The following is a 19,274-nucleotide window of genomic DNA, read 5'->3' on the forward strand; positions in this document are numbered from 1 at the left end:
AGGGCGGGGCGGGGTGCTGGGGGTGTGGCCTGCGGCGGGTGCCTCTGGAAGGGCGGGGCGAGGGCCTGGGGGTGTGGCCTGCGGCGGGGAGGGCGGGGCGAGTGCTGGGGGTGTGGCCTGCGGTGGGTGCCTCTGGAAGGGCGGGGCGAGTGCTGGGGGTGTGGCCTGCGGCGGGGCGTCGGGGAAAGGCGGGGTCTCGGCCGGCGCTGACGCAGCCATGGCGGAGGCGGCTTTGGAAGCCGCGCGGAGCGAGTTACGAGAATTCCCGGCCGCTGCGAGGGGTGAGTGGCTCTCCCACAGGCTGCGGCGATTTCCGAACACGGGAGGGGCCCTGGGATGCCGCTGACACCGGGGGCTCGGAACCTCGTGTGTGCGACTGCCCCGAGGCCCCGCTCGGGTTGCTCTTCTGTGGCAACCTGCTTCCCTTCTCCCGTGTTCGCGCGCTTCCGCGGCTTCCTGGGTGATTCTGTTCACGTTATTCCCAAGGCCCGGTGCCGTCTTGACCGTGGTCGCGGCGAAGCCCTGTGTTTCCTACAGTCTTGAGCAGCCTGCTGTTGCCGTTGTTGAAAGCTCATCGAAGGCACACAGGTGGTGGTCGGATTCCTCCCCCACGTGCGCCGCCTCCGACCTCAACTCCCTTGTCGCACTTTGGGAGGATTGCAGGCTGACCAAATGGTCCCTGGCTCTTCCTCTGCTTGGTTTTTATTCCTTTTCTTTCTTTCTCTCTTCCCTCCTTCCTTCTTTTTTCTATTTTTAAATGATTTCTTACCACTGAACAGCAACACAGGCTCATGTGTATGTGATGGGTATGTAATATACAATGGTACGCAATGTAAATGAAGCGAGGTTCCCTCCCAGCCCCAGTTTGCATTCTTACAGAAAGATTGTTTATATCCGTGCACACACGACTTTTTACCCTTTTTTTGTACAAATAGTAGCCTGCTAAACACACTCTTCTGCACCGTGTATCTTGGAGATCATTTCACATTCCTCTACCTCAGTCTTTTTCACGTCTGTGTGCTAGTGCTGTATTCACTTAGTCATTTAGGTCATGTCCAATCCGTTGTTTTCAATAATGCTGCAACGAATACTTTGAGGATTGATTTAACAAATACTTATTCAGCATCTCTGTGTGCCAGGCTCTGTTCAGTGTGTTTGAGATACATCACTGAACAAAACAAATCTGTCTTTTACAGTCTATGTCCTGTTACATTCTAAGTGAGAAGGTGGACAATTAACCACAGGTGTACTGAATGAGTACATTGTAGAGTAGAAGAAGTAGGTTAGAAGGTAAGTGCAGGCAAAGCCCTCTGTGGGAGTGTGCCTGTTGTGTTTAGGAAACAGTGAAGAAGCCAGTCTGCAGGAGCAGCGTTTTCTGCACATGTGTGAGTATGTTTGTTGGTTAAATTCTTTATATTTTTTGAGACAGGGTCTTACTGTGTCACACAGGCTGGAGTGCAGTGGCACAATCATAGCTCGCTGCACCTCGACCTCCCAGGTTCAAGAGATCCTCCTGCTTCAGCACCTGGGAGTAGCTGAGACTACAGGCATGCGCCACCACGCCTGGCTAATTTTTTTGAATTTTAGTAGAGACAAGGCTGGTCTCAGATTCCTCAAACAATCCTTCCACCTCAGCATTCCAAAGTTTTGGAACGCCATGGAACACATAAGCCACTGCTCCCGGCCTTGTTAAATTCTTAGCAGAGTTATGGGGTCAAAGCAATTGTTTGGATCCCTTTTGAAATTTTCTCACTTGGAAGCCCCAGGAGAGGAAAGCAGCCATTCTCTAAAGGAAATGGTGAGCAAGTAAAACAAATCCCTAATTGCAGAAGTCCAAAGGGTGAAAAAATGGCAGTTTCCATGCATTTTCAGAATCCCGGGCTGTGTGCAGGACTCACGCCTGTAATCCTAGCACTTCAGGAGACCAAGGTGGGAGGCATCTCTTGAGGCCAGGAGTTCAAGACCAGCGTGGGCAACATAGTGAGACACCATCGTGTGGTGGCATGTGCCTGTAGTCCCACCTCCTGAGGCAAGAGGATTGTTTGAGTCCAGTAGTTTTGATGACAGTGGCGGGCAGTTTGAAGCAGATGCTGTCATCATGCTGGCTGCAGTGGGGAGGCACAAGTCGGGCAGCAGAAGCGGCTCTGGGAGCAGCAGTGGTGGTAGTGAGTCCCCTGTTCCCTGCATCCCCGAGGCAGCCGACTGCACCACCCCCACCCTCACATGGCTGGGCAGGACCTGCTCCTAAGCCCAGACCCTCTGCTGCAGCCTGAACCTCGCTCCCTGCCACATCCCAGAAGCCTGCGAGCACCCTGCCAAAGGTGCAACTGGGACTTGTAGGGACTTGTACTTGTGAGTACAAAAATACTCACACATGTGCACAAAGACCCTGCTCCTGCAAACTGGCTTCTTCACTGTTTCCGGAACACAGGACTACTAGGCTCATTTGTTTGGGGTGGTCAGAGCTGCCATGCCATATGCACCTTGCCCGCCACCGCTGTGGGGAAAATGCGAAGAGGAGAGGCAGCTGGGGCCACATGTTCCACAGAGCTGGCGGGAACTGGGGACAATGGGAGCCCCACCCCTTCCAAGTTGGTAGAGTGGGAGCTCCCTAGACGCAATTACAGCCACCCAAGCCAGGACTGCAACTCAGGCACCCCTGTGCTCTTGGGAGCCAGGAGCAGGCAGGAGCCCCACTCTCCTAGATGCAGCTGCAGCCTCCCAAGCTGCAGCTGTGGACCCAGGCATGTCTGCACTTTTGGGGACCCAGGAAGGCCCCTTCCTGCTGCCGCAGGCTTGGAAGTGCCTGATCCTGCTGTCTGGCTTCTCCTCACTGTCAGCACCTGCTCAGATCATGGAGCAAAGTTGAGGCCGAGCCTGGGTGCTATTGCAGTGCTGACACACCAGCCCCCTGCCTCCTTGGCCCCCTCTGGCCTTTGGGTGCCAACGAGCATGGGAGGGAGGCCAAGAGGGGCTGAGGGCAGCTCAGTGCTGGCCTGCAGGCACCCCTTGGCACAAACAGCTTGGGTGCCGTGAATGGTGGCAAGAGGCAGACAGGTTCCTGGGTGGAAGGTGGCGGGTCCCGGTGAAGCCCGACCTTCAAGCCAGGGAAGGCCTGAAGCCTGGGGGCTGGGCTGCCGGTTCCATGGACCGGAATGGGAACTTTTGGTGCTTTTTCCGGCCCACCCGTGGCTGCCCATGGACCAATAGGCATGTACGTCCTCCCCTGTGAGACCCATAAAAAGCCCCTGACTCAGCCAGACCAGAAGAGACGATGGGACAACCAGCTGCGGGGAGGAGCTGCCCACTGTGGGTCTCCTCTGAGCTATTCTATGGCTCAGTAAAGCTCCTCTTTGTCTTGTTTACCCTCTGCTTGTCTGTGTGTACCTCATTCTTCCTGGATGCAGGACAAGAATTGGGACCTGCTGAGTGGCAGGGCGAAAAGAGCTGTAACATGAAGAGGGCTGAACCATGCGTCTTGCTGGCCACATTGTGGGTGACCAGAAGGAAAGAAGAGCTGCGGCCCTTTGGGGAGTCCAGACCCAGGAGCTCCCCAAGCTGGGGTTCTGACACCCTCTTTAGGGCTCTGCGGTTCCTGGTATCTGCAAGCTTCCAGGCACCACCATGCTTCCCAGTGTCAGCTGTGGAAGCTGCTTATGGTACACCTGGTCTAGCTGCAGCCTTGCAGGAAACCAGCGCCTGTGTTGGCACCTGAAGCTGCCTGCCCCACCGCAGCCCACATGCCTAGCTGTGCGCAGTGGCCAAACCCCACACTCATTTTTTTTTTTTTTTTTTTTTGAGATAAAGTCTTGCTCTGTCACCCAGGCTGGAGTGCAGTGGCATGATGATAGCTCATTGCAGCCTCTACCTCTTGGACTCAAGTGATCCTCTGGCTTCAGCCTCTAGTGTAGCTAGGAGTATAGGTGCATGCCACCATGTCCAGTTAATTTTTAATTTTTTTGTAGAGATGGGGTCTCCCTACGTTACCAAGGCTGGTCTTGACCTCCCGGCCTCAGCAATCCTCCTGCCTCTGCCTCCCAAAGTGCTGGGATTACAGACATGAGCCACCACGTCTAGCCCTAAAATATATAGCATGTCAGATGGTGATGAATGCTAACGAGAAAAAATACGGAAAGGAATATAAAGATTTGCGGCAGGGGGACAGATTATAAATTTAGAAAGTATAGTCGGAGAAGGAAGTCTTATCAATGTGATAATTGAGTGAGGACCCAAAGGAGGTAGCTGGAATGTGGATGCCAGCGGAGGAGAGGAGACGGTGGGTTTGAGAGACATAGGAGACAGAATCAACAGGACTCAGAGCCAACCAGTAGGATGACGGGAGTGAAGGAGAAAGCTGAGTCAAAAAGATTTTGATTAGAGGTGACACAGGGCCACTGTAGACCCCTGCGCAGGTGGCACACCACGCAGCCTGCCGAAGTGTACGTGGTGGCCCTGGGTGTCTGGAGATGGTGATGCTGTTCAGCAGGACCCAAACCATAGCCGAGCCCTTCCTTTTCCTCCATTGGTGTCATCTGGTAGTTTGTCTTCCCGGGTAAGAAGGTTGTAAATTTCTTAAGATGATGATTGTGTCATCCCTGATAGCCCCAGATTAGCCAAGCCAAGTTCTGAGCACATTCCTGGTGCTCAGTAAATGTCACTGTTAAAGGGGGCTTCCCAGAGCCACACAACACCCAGAATAGCCCGTGGCCATGGGGCCTCAGCCTTACTCATTCTGGAGCTCCCAATGCCACTTTCATGGTGGCCTTTCCTGGTAGATGCTAGGAGGCTGGCCTCTCCAGGGTGGGAAGGCATAGGGTCCACTGTGCAGACACAGCCCCACAGGGGATTTGGCTTATGGGCTGGGTAGCAGCCTCTGGCCCCGTGGATGGTCGGGGCCCATGCGGGTGTGTGTGCATGATGCTTTCTGCTTTCATTTTTCCGTCCTCATCTTTCTATTACTGGTTGTCCAGGGTCCTTTGGTCACCAACGAGCATTTCCCAGTGACACAGCACGGCCTTTCCAGGGATGGCATCTCTTGGGCAGGGACTGGGTGCTGCAGACATCAGCCCTTCCATCCCCTGTCTTCTTCTTTCTCTCAGAGCTCTGCGTGCCTCTTGCTGTGCCCTACCTGGACAAACCCCCAACTCCGCTCCACTTCTGCCGGGACTGGGTCTGCCCCAACAGGCCGTGCATCATCCGGAACACTCTGCAGCACTGGCCGGCCCTCCAGAAGTGGTCCCTCCTCTATTTCAGGTGGGAGCTGCCCTGGGGTCAGGTGTGAGCAGTGATTACTGGCATCTGGGCATGGGCTGAGTGTCCATTCCTCTAGAGCCACAGTGGGCTCCACAGAGGTGAGTGTGGCCGTGACCCCAGATGGTTACGCGGATGCCGTGAGAGGGGATCGCTTCATGATGCCAGCTGAGCGCCGCCTGCCCCTGAGCTTCGTGCTGGATGTGCTGGAGGGCCGGGCCCAGCACCCTGGAGTCCTCTATGTGCAGAAGCAGTGCTCCAACCTGCCCACCGAGCTGCCCCAGCTGCTGCCTGATCTGGAATCCCATGTGCCCTGGGCCTCCGAAGCCCTGGGTGAGTGGAGGTGGGGTGGTCCTGGCCCTGGACAGGGAAGATATGGGAAGGAGGGGGGTCAGCCTGTTTGCCCTTAGGTGATGACCTGGCCTATGGGCTTGGTCCTGTCAGCATCTGGTGCAGCTCACTAAATACATTCCCAGGCCTTGACTTAATCATAGATGAACTGCCAAAGATTGTTGTCCTTCCTTCTGCCCCAGGGAGGGAGGACCCCTTCCCCAAGATTTCCCAACCTCTGCCTCTTCTCCCTGACCCCTTTCTTGGGATTCTTCTGTGCTCACCCAGGTTTTGGCTCTGGCATCACTGGATGGCAGCTTTCCCCAGCCTGGCCTTCCTAACTTGCTCTCTGCCTTCTGCCCTGCAGGAAAGATGCCCGATGCTGTGAACTTCTGGCTGGGGGAGGCGGCTGCGGTGACTTCTTGTAGGTGTAAGGGGAATACAAAGGTGGGGAAGGAGCAGGTTGGGGCAGAGGGAGGGAAGACGAGGCCAGGAGTGGAGGGATGGCCCTGGGTGGAGGTTGGGCTGTTCTCTAAGATTTCTTTTGGCTTCTAGGACTCGGGCACCACAGAGGGTTTCCCCTGACAGCTGAGGTCGGGGAATGGACCCATGGCATTGGGGGCGGGTGCATTGTTTCTTCTAGACCCAAAGAAACCTCCCTGAAGGCCCGCTGGGCCAGGGGGTAAGTGTAGGAGAACTTCCCCTCTTGTTGAAGAGGAGTCCAGGGCCTGGTGAGCATCAGGTCCCTGGTAGGCAGAGTTCCAGAATGCCCATCAGAGCCCCTGGCATCTCCAGCCCACTGGCTCTGTGTGTGCTTCTCTTTTGTCGTAGGCCGTCTTGGGGTGCAGGGCTCTCAGCATGATGGTTTGCCTCCTCCCGTGCCCCTGCCCTCCATACCCTGCCCCCCGGGCCTTCTTTCTGTTGGCAGTGCACAAGGACCACTATGAGAACCTCTACTGCGTGGTCTCAGGAGAGAAGCATTTCCTGTTGCATCCGCCCAGCGACCGGCCCTTCATCCCCTATGGTAGGGGATGTGGCCTGCAGGGAGGGGCTGGGGAACAGCTGGCCCAAGGGGGAGGGAGGCAGCAAGAGCCTGGGAGGCCAGTTCCCAGGCCTGAGGTGTGGCTGTGGCATCCCCAGTGCACCAGGGCCCCTGATCCCCTTGCCCCTGCCCAGGGCTGGCTGGGGTGGAGGAGGGTCTGGCAAGTTCCAGGCTGTTTGCAATTCCCCCACACCCTTCTCCCTTGGGCTCCAGAGCTGTACACGCCGGCAACCTACCAGCCAACTGAAGAGGGCACCTTTAAGGTGGTGGATGAAGAGGCCATGGAGAAGGTGTCTGTCCTGTTCTTGGGCTCTAGGGAGGGAGAAGGGCAGAAGCCTGACTCTGAAGAGCAGGCGCAAAAGATCTGGGGAGGTGGCACCTTGCTCTGAAAAGTCCCTAAGTCTGAGGCCTTTCAGTGCTGAGCCAAGCAGGGCCTGTGGTGTTGACCTTTGGAAGGGACAGAGCCTGAAGTCCTGGGGGGTCTGCGGGGCTGCTCCCTGGCATCTGATGTGTTCCCAGGTGCCCTGGATCCCACTGGACCCCTTGGCGCCAGACCTAGCACGATACCCTAGTTACAGTCAGGCCCAGGCCCTTCGCTGCACGGTGCGGGCCGGTGAGATGCTCTGTCTGCCGGCTCTGTGGTTCCACCGCGTCCAGCAGTCCCAGGGCTGCATCGCAGGTGAGGAGTTGCCCAGGCCGCCTGGGGACAGGCCCTGCCAAGGTCCAGCAGGGCCTCTGGGGGGAGGCTTGGGAGGCTCTGGGTCAGAAGAGGGATCTTCATGCTCAGATCCCCGTTCTTCCCACAGTGAATTTCTGGTATGACATGGAATACGACCTCAAGTATAGTTACTTCCAGCTGCTCGACTCCCTCACCAAGGCTTCAGGCCTTGACTGATGGAGCGCTGGTGAACACGACCAAGCACGCCTCGGGGGACAGGGCCAGCCCCTCCCTGGCCGGGTCAATTCTCGAGAGAGCCTGGAGTGTGCATGCTGGCTGCTGGCCCCGGGTCCAGCATGGCTTGAGATCAGCTGTGGAGGATCTTGGAATGTGGTTATAAGGACTCAAGGTGCCAGGCAGGTCTGGGTGAGGGTTCTCAGGAAGTTGCCACACAGGTGAGCAGAGTGGGGATCAGGTGCAGCGGCACCTCTCCCCAGCGCTGTGATGTTGGGCGAGTCACTGCGTCTCGGACATTGGTGTCCTGTCAGTAAAGAGATAATAATGGCTGTACCTCACGGGGCTGTTGTGGGCTTGGAGATGATGTCTATGAGGACCAGCATGGAGCTGGCACACAGGACATGTTGAATAAAAGGTAGCTGTGAGTCGTACGTCCTTTTTTTTTTTTTTTTTTTTTTAAGATGGGGTCTCGCTCTGTCACCCAGGCTGGAGTGCAGTGGTGTGATGTCAGCTCACTGCAAGCTCCGCCTCCCAGGTTCACACTATTCTGCCTCAGCCTCCCAAGTAGCTGGGACTACAGGTGCGTGCCACCATGCCCGGCTAATTTTTTTGTATTTTTAGGAGAGACGGGGTTTCACCGTGTTAGCCAGTATGGTCTTGATCTCCTGACCTCGTGATCCACCTGCCTCGGCCTCCCAAAAGTGCTGGGATTACAGGTGTGAGCCACTGCGCCTGGCTTATGAGTCGTATGTTCTGATCCTCCCTCTTGAAGTTGCCTTCTGTGGTCTAAGGAGGGCCTGAAGGTTCAGGTAAAAACTTCAGGGTGACCTTCACTGGGGGTGAGGGCTGGATCCCAGCCTGGGCCCAAAGAGCCGTCCGCTGCCCAAGTCCCGCTGTCCATGAGAGCCACCGCAGCCCCTCCCTGGGACAAGAAGCAGACCTGAGTCTTGTAGCTCTCTGGTCCGGACCTCTTTGGCCCAGGACCTTGAGAGCTATTCCTAGCTCTCCTATGGTTACTGTCCTCCCCCAGTTCAGGGGCAGCAGGTGGGACCTGGTGCCCTGGGGATAACCCCTGTTTCTCCCATAACAGGCACAGGCAGGAAGGGACGGAAGCCCCCGCCTCTCCTGGGGCTGTCCCTCTGAGGAAAGAGTTGGTCTCCACACGCTGACCCCCCCACAAACCATGCCCTGGAGGCAGAAGAACCCCCTGCCCCTGAGTGCCAACCCACAGGCCTCATCCCTGGCCACTCAGCCCCTAGCTTTCAAGGGCTGTTTTATGTGACAGCCACTCCCCTGCCTGTTGTGAGGGGGCCCGGGTGTTCATCTCAGATTGGTGGAGCCCTGCCATCAAGACTGGGCATTCCTGTCCAACAGGTGCCAGAGTTGCGAAAGGCCTGTGACAGGGAACTCCACTCTTCCCTTGGCTGCTGTTCTGGGACTCACCCCTGCTTTCCTTCTGCTCAGCCCCTGGCAGCAAGCTCTCCAGGCTGGGATTGCAGGGCTGGGTGGGGCAGGCCCAGCTGGTAAAGGCTGGCGAGTGCCACAGAGGTATCAGGAGCTCTAGTATAGGCTTAGGGTGCCTCATTTCCTGGACAGGTGGCTGGTTCAGGAGTGGGTGTGGAGCTTAGGTGGAGCAGAGGCGGCGGGTAGGAGGGACTTGGGACCAATTGGGACATCACATCCCTGGCTCTGGGTTAGAAAGCTGACAGTCCTTGATCCTGTGGCCACTGCCCCATCATTCCTGCTCCTGAGGACTCAGTCTCATGGCTGTGGTAAGGCCTGGCAGGGCCCTGGGTCCCTACTGGGACCCCTGGTCTCTACCTGGGGCCTAGTTAATATGTTTCTTATGGGAGCTGTGGTCTTCTCCAGGGGTAGGGAGGGGAGTTTATTGACCACAAGACCAGGGTAGTGGGCAGAAGCCAGGGGAGAAGGAGGCTTGGGGATGAGGGATCCGTCCTGAGTGTTTTCTGTCCTGGGAACGGGCTCCTGGCAGAGCTCCCTGGCACCATAGATTTGGGCCCTGGAGACTCAGAGGCTCCCAGCTGCCGCCCTGAGGCCCTGGAAGCAAGTGGCTCCTCCATGCTCCTCTGACTCAGTTGCCTGGAGTGTGAGGGCCCTGGGCTGACCCTGGTGGATGAGGCCCTCCAGCACTGCCCTGGACCTGGTTGCTCCCTGGACTTGACCTGTTAGGGTCCTTGCGGAGGCAGGTGGAAGGCCGAAAGGAAGCAGTTGGCACAGGCTTCCCTGGTCCCGGTGCGCCTGCCAGGCTGCATTCCCAGAACCAGGGGCATGGGTTTGGAGGGAGCTACCGGGGGACCATCTTCAGCCTGACCTGGCAGGACCTGGAGGACATGACAGCCTGTGAGGGGTCTGAGCTAGGAGCCACCTCCCCTGCCCAGGAGAGAGCCCATTTCCAGGATGCTCTTCTGACCGGGGTGGAGGGAGGGTACGAGAGCAGCTCAGCCTGGGGCCCAAGGCCCTGATGTGCTACTTCCCCTCCCTCGATAGCTTATGTCCCCTGCCACCCAAGACCAGCCGGAAAGCTGCTTAGCTGGGGTGTGGGCTGGGGATGTGGGGTGGAGAGCCTAAAGGATACTAGCCCGAGAAGGTGGAAGCAGGTCTGTGTGAGGCATAAATCTGGAGCCAGCCTGCCCGGGCTCCAACCCCAATTGTGGACCTCAGGCAAGTGACTGCTTCTCTGTGCCTCAGTTTCCTTGTGGAGTGGGCCATCGTAAATAGTATCTGTGCATAAGGTGGTTGTGCGATAAATGAGTTAATGTATGCAAAGCCCTTGGCCCAGAGCCGGCGCAGAGCATTGTGTAAGTGCTGGCAGGCGTCGTGATGGAGATATCATGTCTCCTCTTGTGGATTCAGGATTCTGATGAGATGGAGGATGGGCCTGGGGTTCAGGATTAGGCCTTGAGGCACTGCTCCAGCCTCCTTTGTGGCCCCTGTCACCCTTGGCTTCATCAGCCCGTAGCAGGTCTCCCCTCTCCCACCTCTGCAGGCAGAGGTGTCCAGGACCTGCCTGCTCACGGTTCGTGTCCTGCAGGCCCATCGCCTACCCTCTAAGGACCTAGGTGAGTGCGCACCGCCCTGGCCCCTGTGCTGGGCTGAGGGAGGAGGAGGGTGCTGAGGAGGAGGGTGCTGTGGCTGGATTTGGTGGAGGCGGGTGGGCCGGTGGGCAGGGCCTACAGGAGGGAGCTGAGAGGAGCTTCTGGGTGGAAGGTGGCAGCTGGGGCTCTGCCTCTGGCCCCCACTTCCCCCCACTTCCCCTCCCCCTCAGTCTTAACCCACATGGGGCTCTAGGTGATGGAAGGAAGTGGGTCTGGGCGGCTGGGAAGGGCTCTTGTCCACCGCTGGGCACTTGTTCCTTCCTGCAGTGACCCCCTCTGACTGCTACGTGACTCTCTGGCTGCCCATGGCCTGCAGCCACAGGCTCCAGACACGCACGGTCAAGAACAGCAGCAGCCCTGTTTGGAACCAGAGCTTTCACTTCAGGATCCACAGGCAGCTCAAGGCGGGCCAGGCATCAGCGCTGCCTCTACCCACATCCTCGCCAGCCACTGCCGCTGCCCTGCTCACCTTTCTGTCCCCTCCCTCCTGCAGCCCTGTCACTCTTTTCCCCTCCAGAATGTCATGGAACTGAAAGTCTTTGACCGGGACCTGGTGACCGGAGATGACCCTGTGTCGTCAGTACTGTTTGATGCGGGGACTCTGCGGGCTGGGGAGTTCCGGCGTGAGAGCTTCTCACTGAGCCCTCAGGCAAGGCGGTGTTTCCACGGCAGCCCTAGCTGGTGTCTGGGTTGAAATCTCCACGCGCACACATGCACACACACGCATGTCTCATACTCACTGACATATGTGCACTCCTTCTGACCCTTTCTAACTTACTTCTGGCTCTCTTCCCAGGGTGAGGGGCGCCTGGAAGTTGAATTTTGCCTGCAGAGTCTGTGAGTCAGGGGCCTGGGGCAGTTTGGGTGGGAGTGCCGTGTGGGAAGGACAGCACTAGTGCCTGGGGGATGCCCAGGTCTCTGTGGGGTGGGAACCTGGACTCCTGCTAAGGGGGCTCTGGGGGCTCTTTCCAGGGCTGACCGTGGCGAGTGGCTCGTCAGCAATGGCGTTCTGGTGGTGAGTGTGCCAGTGCTCTGGGAGGAAGTCTGGGGTCCCCGGGACTCCCTCATGCCAGCGACTTGAGGTACAGGCCCACCGCTGCCTCAGCCTGGGGACCCTGGGATTTCAGTTTGTTAAGGGAATACAATCTCAAGGGCCCAGGTAATGAAGTGCAGACCAGCAGCAGCCAGGGTGCTGCGAGGGTGGGGTCCCTGAATGGGGGGTGGGGTTAGTGTCTGAGGGGCTGTCTTCATGACTCAGGCCTGGGAGCTCTCCTGCTTGCACGTTCAACTGGAGGAGACAGGAGACCAGAAGTGTGAGTCCCCAACCCACTGGGATAGCCCCTGGCTCTCAGCTCTTGTCTTCCCCCTTTAAGCATTGGACAATTCTCCCTGGGGCCTGAGCTTTCCCCTTAGGCCTTCTCGGGGGACCGTGGTGGGGGATCCATCTCCACCAGACCATTTCAGCAGGGAGAGGGAGGTGCCCTCCAGGCCACGCAGCAAGATGGGTTCTGTGGGCAGAGATACCGTCCCCAGCCTCTCTGCTCTGGTTCCTGTTTCCAGCCGCAGAGCACAGAGTTCAGCTTGTGGTTCCTGGGTCCTGTGAGGGTCCACAGGAGGCCTCTGTGGGCACTGGCACCTTCCGCTTCCACTGCCCAGCCTGCTGGGAGCAGGAACTGAGTATTCACCTGCAGGTAGTGTGCCTCGCTCCCTCGAGGTGGGGCCCCCAGAACTTCCTCCCTCCCTCTGCACCTCCTCCCAGTCTGACCTCTGCTCCACCTGGCAGAGTGGGCACCCTGGCAGCATGTGTGGGCCCATGCTGGCCTCCCCTTCCCATCCCTCCCAGACCTCTATGGCTGCCGGTGGGAGTTTGGTGAGGTCTTTGCTAGGAGTGGAAGCGTAAAGATTCTTAGGTCTCCATTCTTTGTCCCCTGCAGGATGCCCCCGAGGAGCAACTAAAGGTGCCCCTGAGTGCCCTGCCCTCTGGTCAAGTGGTGAGGCTTGTCTTCCCCACGTCCCAGGAACTGGCCTCCCAGGGAAGGAAGCAAGGTACCTGGATGGGGCTGGGACCCAGGCCACAAAGGGAGGGGCCTGCTTCCCGCTTCTCCGTGGGTCACACCCTGAGCAGGTGCTGGGGCCAGGCTCTTTGGGGAGTGTCCTCTGAGCATCCCTGCTTCAGGCCTGGCGCCTGTGGAGACAGTGGCGGGGCGGGGGTGGTGCGCCGGGGATCAGGGTAAGAGGACCAGAGCTGGGTGGAGGTGGCCGACCTTTTGTGACTGGGGCCTTCACGGTTTTCAGGAGCCCCTGATGAGAGTGGAGCTGAAAAAAGAAGCAGGGTGAGAGGCCTGGCTGGGGACTGGGCAAGGCCCTGGAAAACAACCAGGGCGCGGGGCTGGAGGAGGCCTGGAGGAGGCCTGGAGGAGTGAGGGGGAGAAACAGCCGCCCCTCATCCTCATGCTCCCTGAAGGGGCTCAGGCTTGCGCTCGGGGGGGCACGAAGTACCGGGAGGAGTACTGGGAGGAGTCTTAGCACCTATGGTCAGAGGGGTGAGTGACCGGCCCAGTGCCAGGCACCTGGGGAGCACTTGATAAATGTTTGGCTGGAAAACGCAGGGAGGCGAGGATGGAAAATGGTAACATGGTTTGGGGCGCAGAGAGGGCAGGAAAACCAAGGGAGAGAAGAGGGGAAATTGCGCCCTTTTGGGTGGAAGCTGTTATGGCTGGACCTTAAATGATCTTCGTAGAGTTGTCGCCCACCCTGGCCCTCTGTCTTGAGAGAGTGGCTTCTCACCTCACAGACACAGGATTATTGGTCCTTTTCTGCCCTGCCCCCTGCCCTTTTTTTTTTTTTTTTTGAGACGGAGTCTCTCTCTGTCGCCCAGGCTGGAGTGCAATGGCACGATCTTGGCTCACTGCAACCTCCGCCCCTGGGGTTCAAGCGATTCTCCTGCCTCAGCCTCCCGAGTAGCTGGGATTATGGGTGCCCACCACCACACCCAACTAATTTTTGTATTTTTAGTGGAGACGGGGTTTCCCCACATTGGCCAGGCTGGTCCTGGCCTCAAGTTATATGCCTGCCTCAGCCTCCCAAAGTGCTTTGAACTCCGTGGGTAAGGGACAGAACACGAGACTTGGAGGGGGGGATCTATGGTATGGGGCCTGCCTGGGGGCCTGTCTGCACCTGGGACCCCAAGCAGCCTCTTTCGGCCACGGCATTCTGGGTCCTGCCAGTCTGCTTTGCTGCATTCCCAAGCATGTCCACATGGACACACTCTCCCCAGGTGTCAAACTTCAGTCTTGTGACACGGGAGTGGCATTGAGGGTTGGGGAGAAGAGGGAGGGCAGTAGGTATTACAGGTGAGGCAGACCTGGCTTTCCATTCTCTGGGGAGGGTTGAGAGCTGTCTCACAGTCTCTTCCTTCCCCGGCCAGACTGAGGGAGCTGGCCATGCGACTGGGCTTCCGGCCCTGTGCAGAGGAGCAGGCCTTCCTGAGCAGGAGGAAGCAGGTGGTGGCCGCGGCCTTGAGGCAGGCCCTGCAGCTGGATGGAGACGTGCAGGAGGATGAGGTTTGGGGGCTGGGCTGGATGGGGTGTCCCCGGGCTTGCTTGGGCCTAGCTCCTGGTGCTGAACACTGGAGCTGCTTGTCCCCGATCTAGACCAGAGCTCGTAGCTGCCTGTCCCCACCCTGCTTCCTCTCACCTGGTGTTAGCAGGGACTTGGTACAGGCAGAGTGTTGCTTGAGGCACCTGGAGCCCACATGGGAGCTACCTCATGGGGCTGGCTTTCCTACTCTGTTTCTTGGTTCTCAGCCTAGCCTGTCTGAGGAGGGAGACAGATATCTGGTATGAGGCCTGTTGGCCCAGGGTGCTTCAGGAGGTTCATATTAGCCTGGGCCATCTCCTGGGGGAGTGATGGCAATTTGGGAAAATTTTGAGGCAGGCCCTGGGGCTTCCAGAAAGTGAGCATCAGGCTCGGGGGCTGAGGGCAAGGAGATGAGGCTCAGAACTTGCCTGGGCCATTTTTTCCTGGAGCCCTTAGGACTGGAGGAGCTGGGCACTCAAAAGGCTGTTTCTGGCCCCCAGGGCTGACTCAGAACTGGTCCCAAGACCTGTGATCAGGCCTTAGCTGTGGGCTGGGTGGCCACTTGACCTGCTACCTCTTCTTCCTGTGACTTGGCCTTCCCCATCCCTAGGGCCTCTACAGGCCTGGCTCTCTTCTTTTCCAGATCCCAGTGGTAGCTATTATGGCCACTGGTGGTGGGATCCGGGCAATGACTTCCCTGTATGGGCAGCTGGCTGGCCTGAAGGAGCTGGGCCTCTTGGATTGCGTCTCCTACATCACCGGGGCCTCGGGCTCCACCTGGTGAGCTGGGGGCAGGCTGATGCTGGACCCTGTGTGGCAGGGGGTACTGGTGCCAGGGTTCTCCTAGGCCTCTGAGAAAACTAGAAGGGCTGGGAGAATGAATGTGCCAGGGAGAAACGTGCTCAAGGGGACCCTGGGAAGGTCCCTGCCAGGCCATTGTCCTAGAAAGCCCGGGGCACGTGGGGTCTAGACGGGGTCCTTCAGTGACAGCCCTCTGGCTTTGGCTTTTCCCAGGGCCTTGGCCAACCTTTATGAGGACACAGAGTGGTCTCAGAAGGACCTGGCAGGGCCCACTGAGTTGCTGAAGACCCAGGTGACCAAGAACAAGCTGGGTGTGCTGGCCCCCAGCCAGCTGCAGCGGTACCGGCAGGAGCTGGCTGAGCGTGCCCGCTTGGGCTACCCAAGCTGCTTCACCAACCTGTGGGCCCTCATCAACGAGGCGCTGCTGCATGATGAGGTGCGGGGGCTGCGGCCTGGGGGCAGAGCCAGGGCAAGGGCTGGAGCTGGGGCTCGGTGCTGGACAGCAGGGTGGGAAAGGCCCTGGGCACCCAGGCCGCTGTGGGTTTAGGTTCTACGCATCTTTCCCCAGCCCCATGATCACAAGCTCTCAGATCAACGGGAGGCCCTGAGTCATGGCCAGAACCCTCTGCCCATCTACTGTGCCCTCAATACCAAAGGGCAGAGCCTGATCACTTTTGAATTTGGGGGTGAGTGGCCCAAGAGCTGAGACCTGTGCCCTTGCAGTTGGTGGAATAAGGGGAGACGGGGCCTGTGTGCAGATTGCAGATGTCACACCCACCTCTCCTGAGCCAGGTCCCTTGCTTTCTGGAGACCGGCACCCTACCGGGGTCCCTCAGCCCTTTGGGAAGGAGGCAGGGGCCTTAGGTCCTATGCACAAAGCCCAGGCCACAAGGCCTGGGCCTCCTGGTCCTCAGCTGCCCTAAAGCAAAACCCTGGGTCGGGGTGGGGGTGTGGGTGCCTAAGGGCTGTGCACCACGAGGCTGAGGGGTGGGCTCCTCACAGAGTGGTGCGAGTTCTCTCCCTACGAGGTCGGCTTCCCCAAGTACGGGGCCTTCATCCCCTCTGAGCTCTTTGGCTCCGAGTTCTTTATGGGGCAGCTGATGAAGAGGCTTCCTGAGTCCCGCATCTGCTTCTTAGAAGGTGAGGGGCACTGGCAGGCTGGGGAAGCTGGGCCGAGCAGGGAAAATGGGTCCTGGGTGAGAGGGCAGCCTCGGTCAGAAGAGTTTCCTGGGCCAGGACTGGCCATGGGGAAGGGTAGGGTTGGGACAAGAGTCGGGGGCCCTCTTCCCTCATGGCTGCTCTTTCAGGTATCTGGAGCAACCTGTATGCAGCCAACCTCCAGGACAGCTTATACTGGGCCTCAGAGCCCAGCCAGTTCTGGGACCACTGGGTCAGGAACCAGGCCAACCTGGGTAAGTGCTCCGACCCCCTTCATAAGGGTGCCAAGGGGCAGCCAGCTGGGGCTGCACCAGGGGGCGGGGGGTTCACAACTCTTCCCCCTCCCGGGTCACCACCAAGGTGGGGATAAAGGTGCAGGAGTCCCTGTTTCCCCACCTTGCCTGTGTAGACAAGGAGCAGGTCCCCCTTCTGAAGATAGAAGAACCACCCTCAACAGCCGGCAGGATAGCTGAGTTTTTCACCAATCTTCTGACGTGGCGTCCACTGGCCCAGGCCACACATAATTTCCTGCGTGGCCTCCATTTCCACAAAGACTACTTTCAGCATCCTCACTTCTCCACATGGAAAGGTACCTGCTTCTCTCCAAAGTCCTCCTGTGGCCACCTGAGCCTTGAGTCCCCAGTCCAGATACCCCTCACGGTCCACTCCCATTCTCCTGCTTTGAGCTTGATTGCCTGGACTACTTGGAACAGGGGTCTTTTTCTCCTTGTCTTGGGGACCCAGGGCCCACCTGCGGGGCTGTGGGGGTGTTGGTTCAGCAGGGACCGGAGGCCAGAGTCTCTCCTTCCAGCAGGAATCTGGTACCCTTGGTATCTGTGACAATTGCTGCTCTCCCCAACCTTCCAGCTACCACTCTGGATGGGCTCCCCAACCAGCTGACACCCTCAGAGCCCCACTTGTGCCTGCTGGATGTTGGCTACCTCCTCAATACCAGCTGCCTGCCCCTCCTGCAGCCCACTCGGGACGTGGACCTCATCCTGTCATTGGACTACAACCTCCACGGAGCCTTCCAGGTTGGGAAGGGTGGGCAGCCCCCCAGGGAGGCGGTGGGTGGCCCCTGTCCCCTGAAGAGAGGGGCTTCGGAGTCCAGTGTCTGGTTCAGCTTCCTTTAGGAGCTGTGACTGGGACACTGGAATCTTAATTTGCCACCAGAGGAGCTCATTCTTTTCCGGAAGTTGGGAAGCTGGCGAGGTTCTCCTGGTATCTGGTAGCTGGGTCCCCTTTACTGACCTGCGAGGTGTGGTCCTGGGCCTCTGGGCCCACCTGCTGAGTCTGCTTTGGCTCCCAGTGTCAGAACTGGAATGCTGGGAGTAACCCGGCTCCGTCTAGCCCCAGAGGAGCTGCCACCGAGGCCTGTCAGGCGTGGAGAGTTTTTTCCAACGACTGGCTTCGTAGGCCCCACTGGAGACCGTTTTGGCATTTGAGCCCCAGGTCCTGTGCATCTTACGTCAGCCCCAGTGTTGAGGATGCCAGGGGCCCTGTCCCTCTGAAGCCCCTTCTGCCTGCCCTGCAGCAGTTGCAGCTCCTGGGCCGGTTCTGCCAAGAGCAGGGGATCCCGTTCCCGCCCATCTCGCCCAGCCCCGAAGAGCAGCTCCAGCCTCGGGAGTGCCACACCTTCTCCCACCCCACCTGCCCCGGAGCCCCTGTGGTGCCGCACTTTCCTCTGGTCAGCGACTCCTTCCGGGAGTACTCGGCCCCTGGTGAGCTGCTGTTCACCTCCCCATCCTGCTGCCCCAGTCCCCCACACCTCCTCTGTCCCCTGTGCCTCTCCAAACCCGTCTTCCCCACAACGTGTTCCCCATGCCAGGCTGCACTCTCTCCACAGGGGTCCGGCGGCCACCCGAGGAGGCGGCAGCTGGGGAGGTGAACCTGTCTTCATCGGACTCTCCCTACCACTACACGAAGGTGACCTACAGCCAGGAGGACGTGGACAAGCTGCTGCACCTGACACATTACAATGTCTGCAACAACCAGGAGCAGCTGCTGGAGGCTCTGCGCCAGGCAGTGCAGCGGAGGCAGCAGCGCAGGCCCCACTGATGGCCGGGGCCCCTGCCACCCCTAACTAACTAACTCTCATTCATTCCCTGGCTGCTGAGTTGCAGGTGGGAACTGTCATCACGCAGTGCTTCAGAGCCTCGGGCTCAGGTGGCACTGTCCCAGGGTCCAGGCTGAGGGCTGGGAGCTCCCTTGCGCCTCAGCAGTTTGCAGTGGGGTAAGGAGGCCAAGCCCATTTGTGTAATCACCCAAAACCCCCCGGCCTGTGCCTGTTTTCCCTTCTGCGCTACCTTGAGTAGTTGGAGCACTTGATACGTTACAGACTCATACAAATGTGAGGCGCTGAGACCATCTGTTATTACTGCTGAGAAGGGCCATGTCATTCTAGGCTCTGGGCTGTACATGGCAAGGGCTGGTACAGAGCTCGCTCATCAGTGTTCTTCCTCCGAAGAGCACATTCTCTGCACACATCTGCGTCTACCTGTGCTCAGAGTCACCCCTTCCAAGCAAGGAGGAGGCCACATGGGCGTGGGGTAGCCCTGGCCTTGCCCACCTGCTCTGCCGTAACACGTCTCCTCTTCACCCAGACAGGAATGCAGGGGGAGGCCAGGCAATGGCTGTTTCCTGCCACATGGTAGGACCCATCTAACCAGAAGGAACTGTCTATTCCAGAAGCTGGGCCTGGGGAACTGGGTTGAAGCAGCCACGGGAAGGAGCCCTTTTGCCTGTAGCTGAGTCCCATTCTGGTCCCTTAGATGTGTCCTCGCTTGTGCCCCTGAAGTTTGGTGTTGCACTGGGGTTCACCTCAGGGATCAGACCTGTTGGGAAAACGGAATGAATTTAGTAGGGTATGGCCACCCCAGAATCTTCTCCAAACAAACAAACACTGGTGCCCCTGCCCTCCCCTGGACCAGCCAGCCTCCTAGAATAAGCGTGGGAGTGGATTCCAGAGCTGACAGGCGCTGCGGCAGCGACCACAGTGACGGGTGAGTGGGTGGGAATTGCCTCGACTTTCATAACCCAACTCGACGTCTGTCAGCTGGCCTAGTGGCCCCAGCCCTGGGTTAGAGACAGCAGAAAAAATGGT

General features: G+C 58.5%; 1 protein-coding gene across 2 annotated transcripts; it reads left to right on the top strand.

Annotated features, from left to right (window-relative positions):
• The first annotated feature begins 161 nt into the window (after window positions 1-161).
• LOC747584 (bifunctional peptidase and (3S)-lysyl hydroxylase JMJD7) lies at window positions 162-18,533 on the top strand. Of its 2 annotated transcripts, XM_054676135.2 has the most exons (25): window positions 164-281; window positions 5,100-5,253; window positions 5,330-5,583; window positions 5,948-6,004; window positions 6,509-6,604; window positions 6,836-6,912; window positions 10,525-10,597; window positions 10,901-11,037; window positions 11,151-11,282; window positions 11,430-11,470; window positions 11,606-11,648; window positions 11,892-11,946; window positions 12,194-12,324; window positions 12,568-12,657; window positions 12,932-12,966; window positions 14,061-14,196; window positions 14,856-14,992; window positions 15,227-15,449; window positions 15,582-15,699; window positions 16,016-16,153; window positions 16,321-16,425; window positions 16,581-16,760; window positions 17,039-17,205; window positions 17,706-17,892; window positions 18,018-18,533. In XM_054676135.2, exons 1-25 carry the CDS (start codon window positions 218-220, stop codon window positions 18,227-18,229), a joined length of 3,042 nt encoding a protein of 1,013 aa, XP_054532110.1. In that variant the 5' UTR covers window positions 164-217; the 3' UTR covers window positions 18,230-18,533. The 2 variants fall into 2 exon arrangements, with proteins under 2 accessions (XP_054532109.1, XP_054532110.1); XM_054676134.2 differs by lacking the exons at window positions 10,525-10,597; window positions 10,901-11,037; window positions 11,151-11,282; ... (14 more) ...; window positions 17,706-17,892; window positions 18,018-18,533 and adding exons at window positions 7,142-7,301; window positions 7,429-7,948 and having other exon boundaries at window positions 162-281.
• The last annotated feature ends 741 nt before the right edge of the window (window positions 18,534-19,274 follow it).

This window comes from Pan troglodytes, chromosome 23, assembly GCF_028858775.2.
Source record: "Pan troglodytes isolate AG18354 chromosome 23, NHGRI_mPanTro3-v2.0_pri, whole genome shotgun sequence".
NCBI classification, from domain to species: Eukaryota; Metazoa; Chordata; class Mammalia; order Primates; family Hominidae; genus Pan; species Pan troglodytes.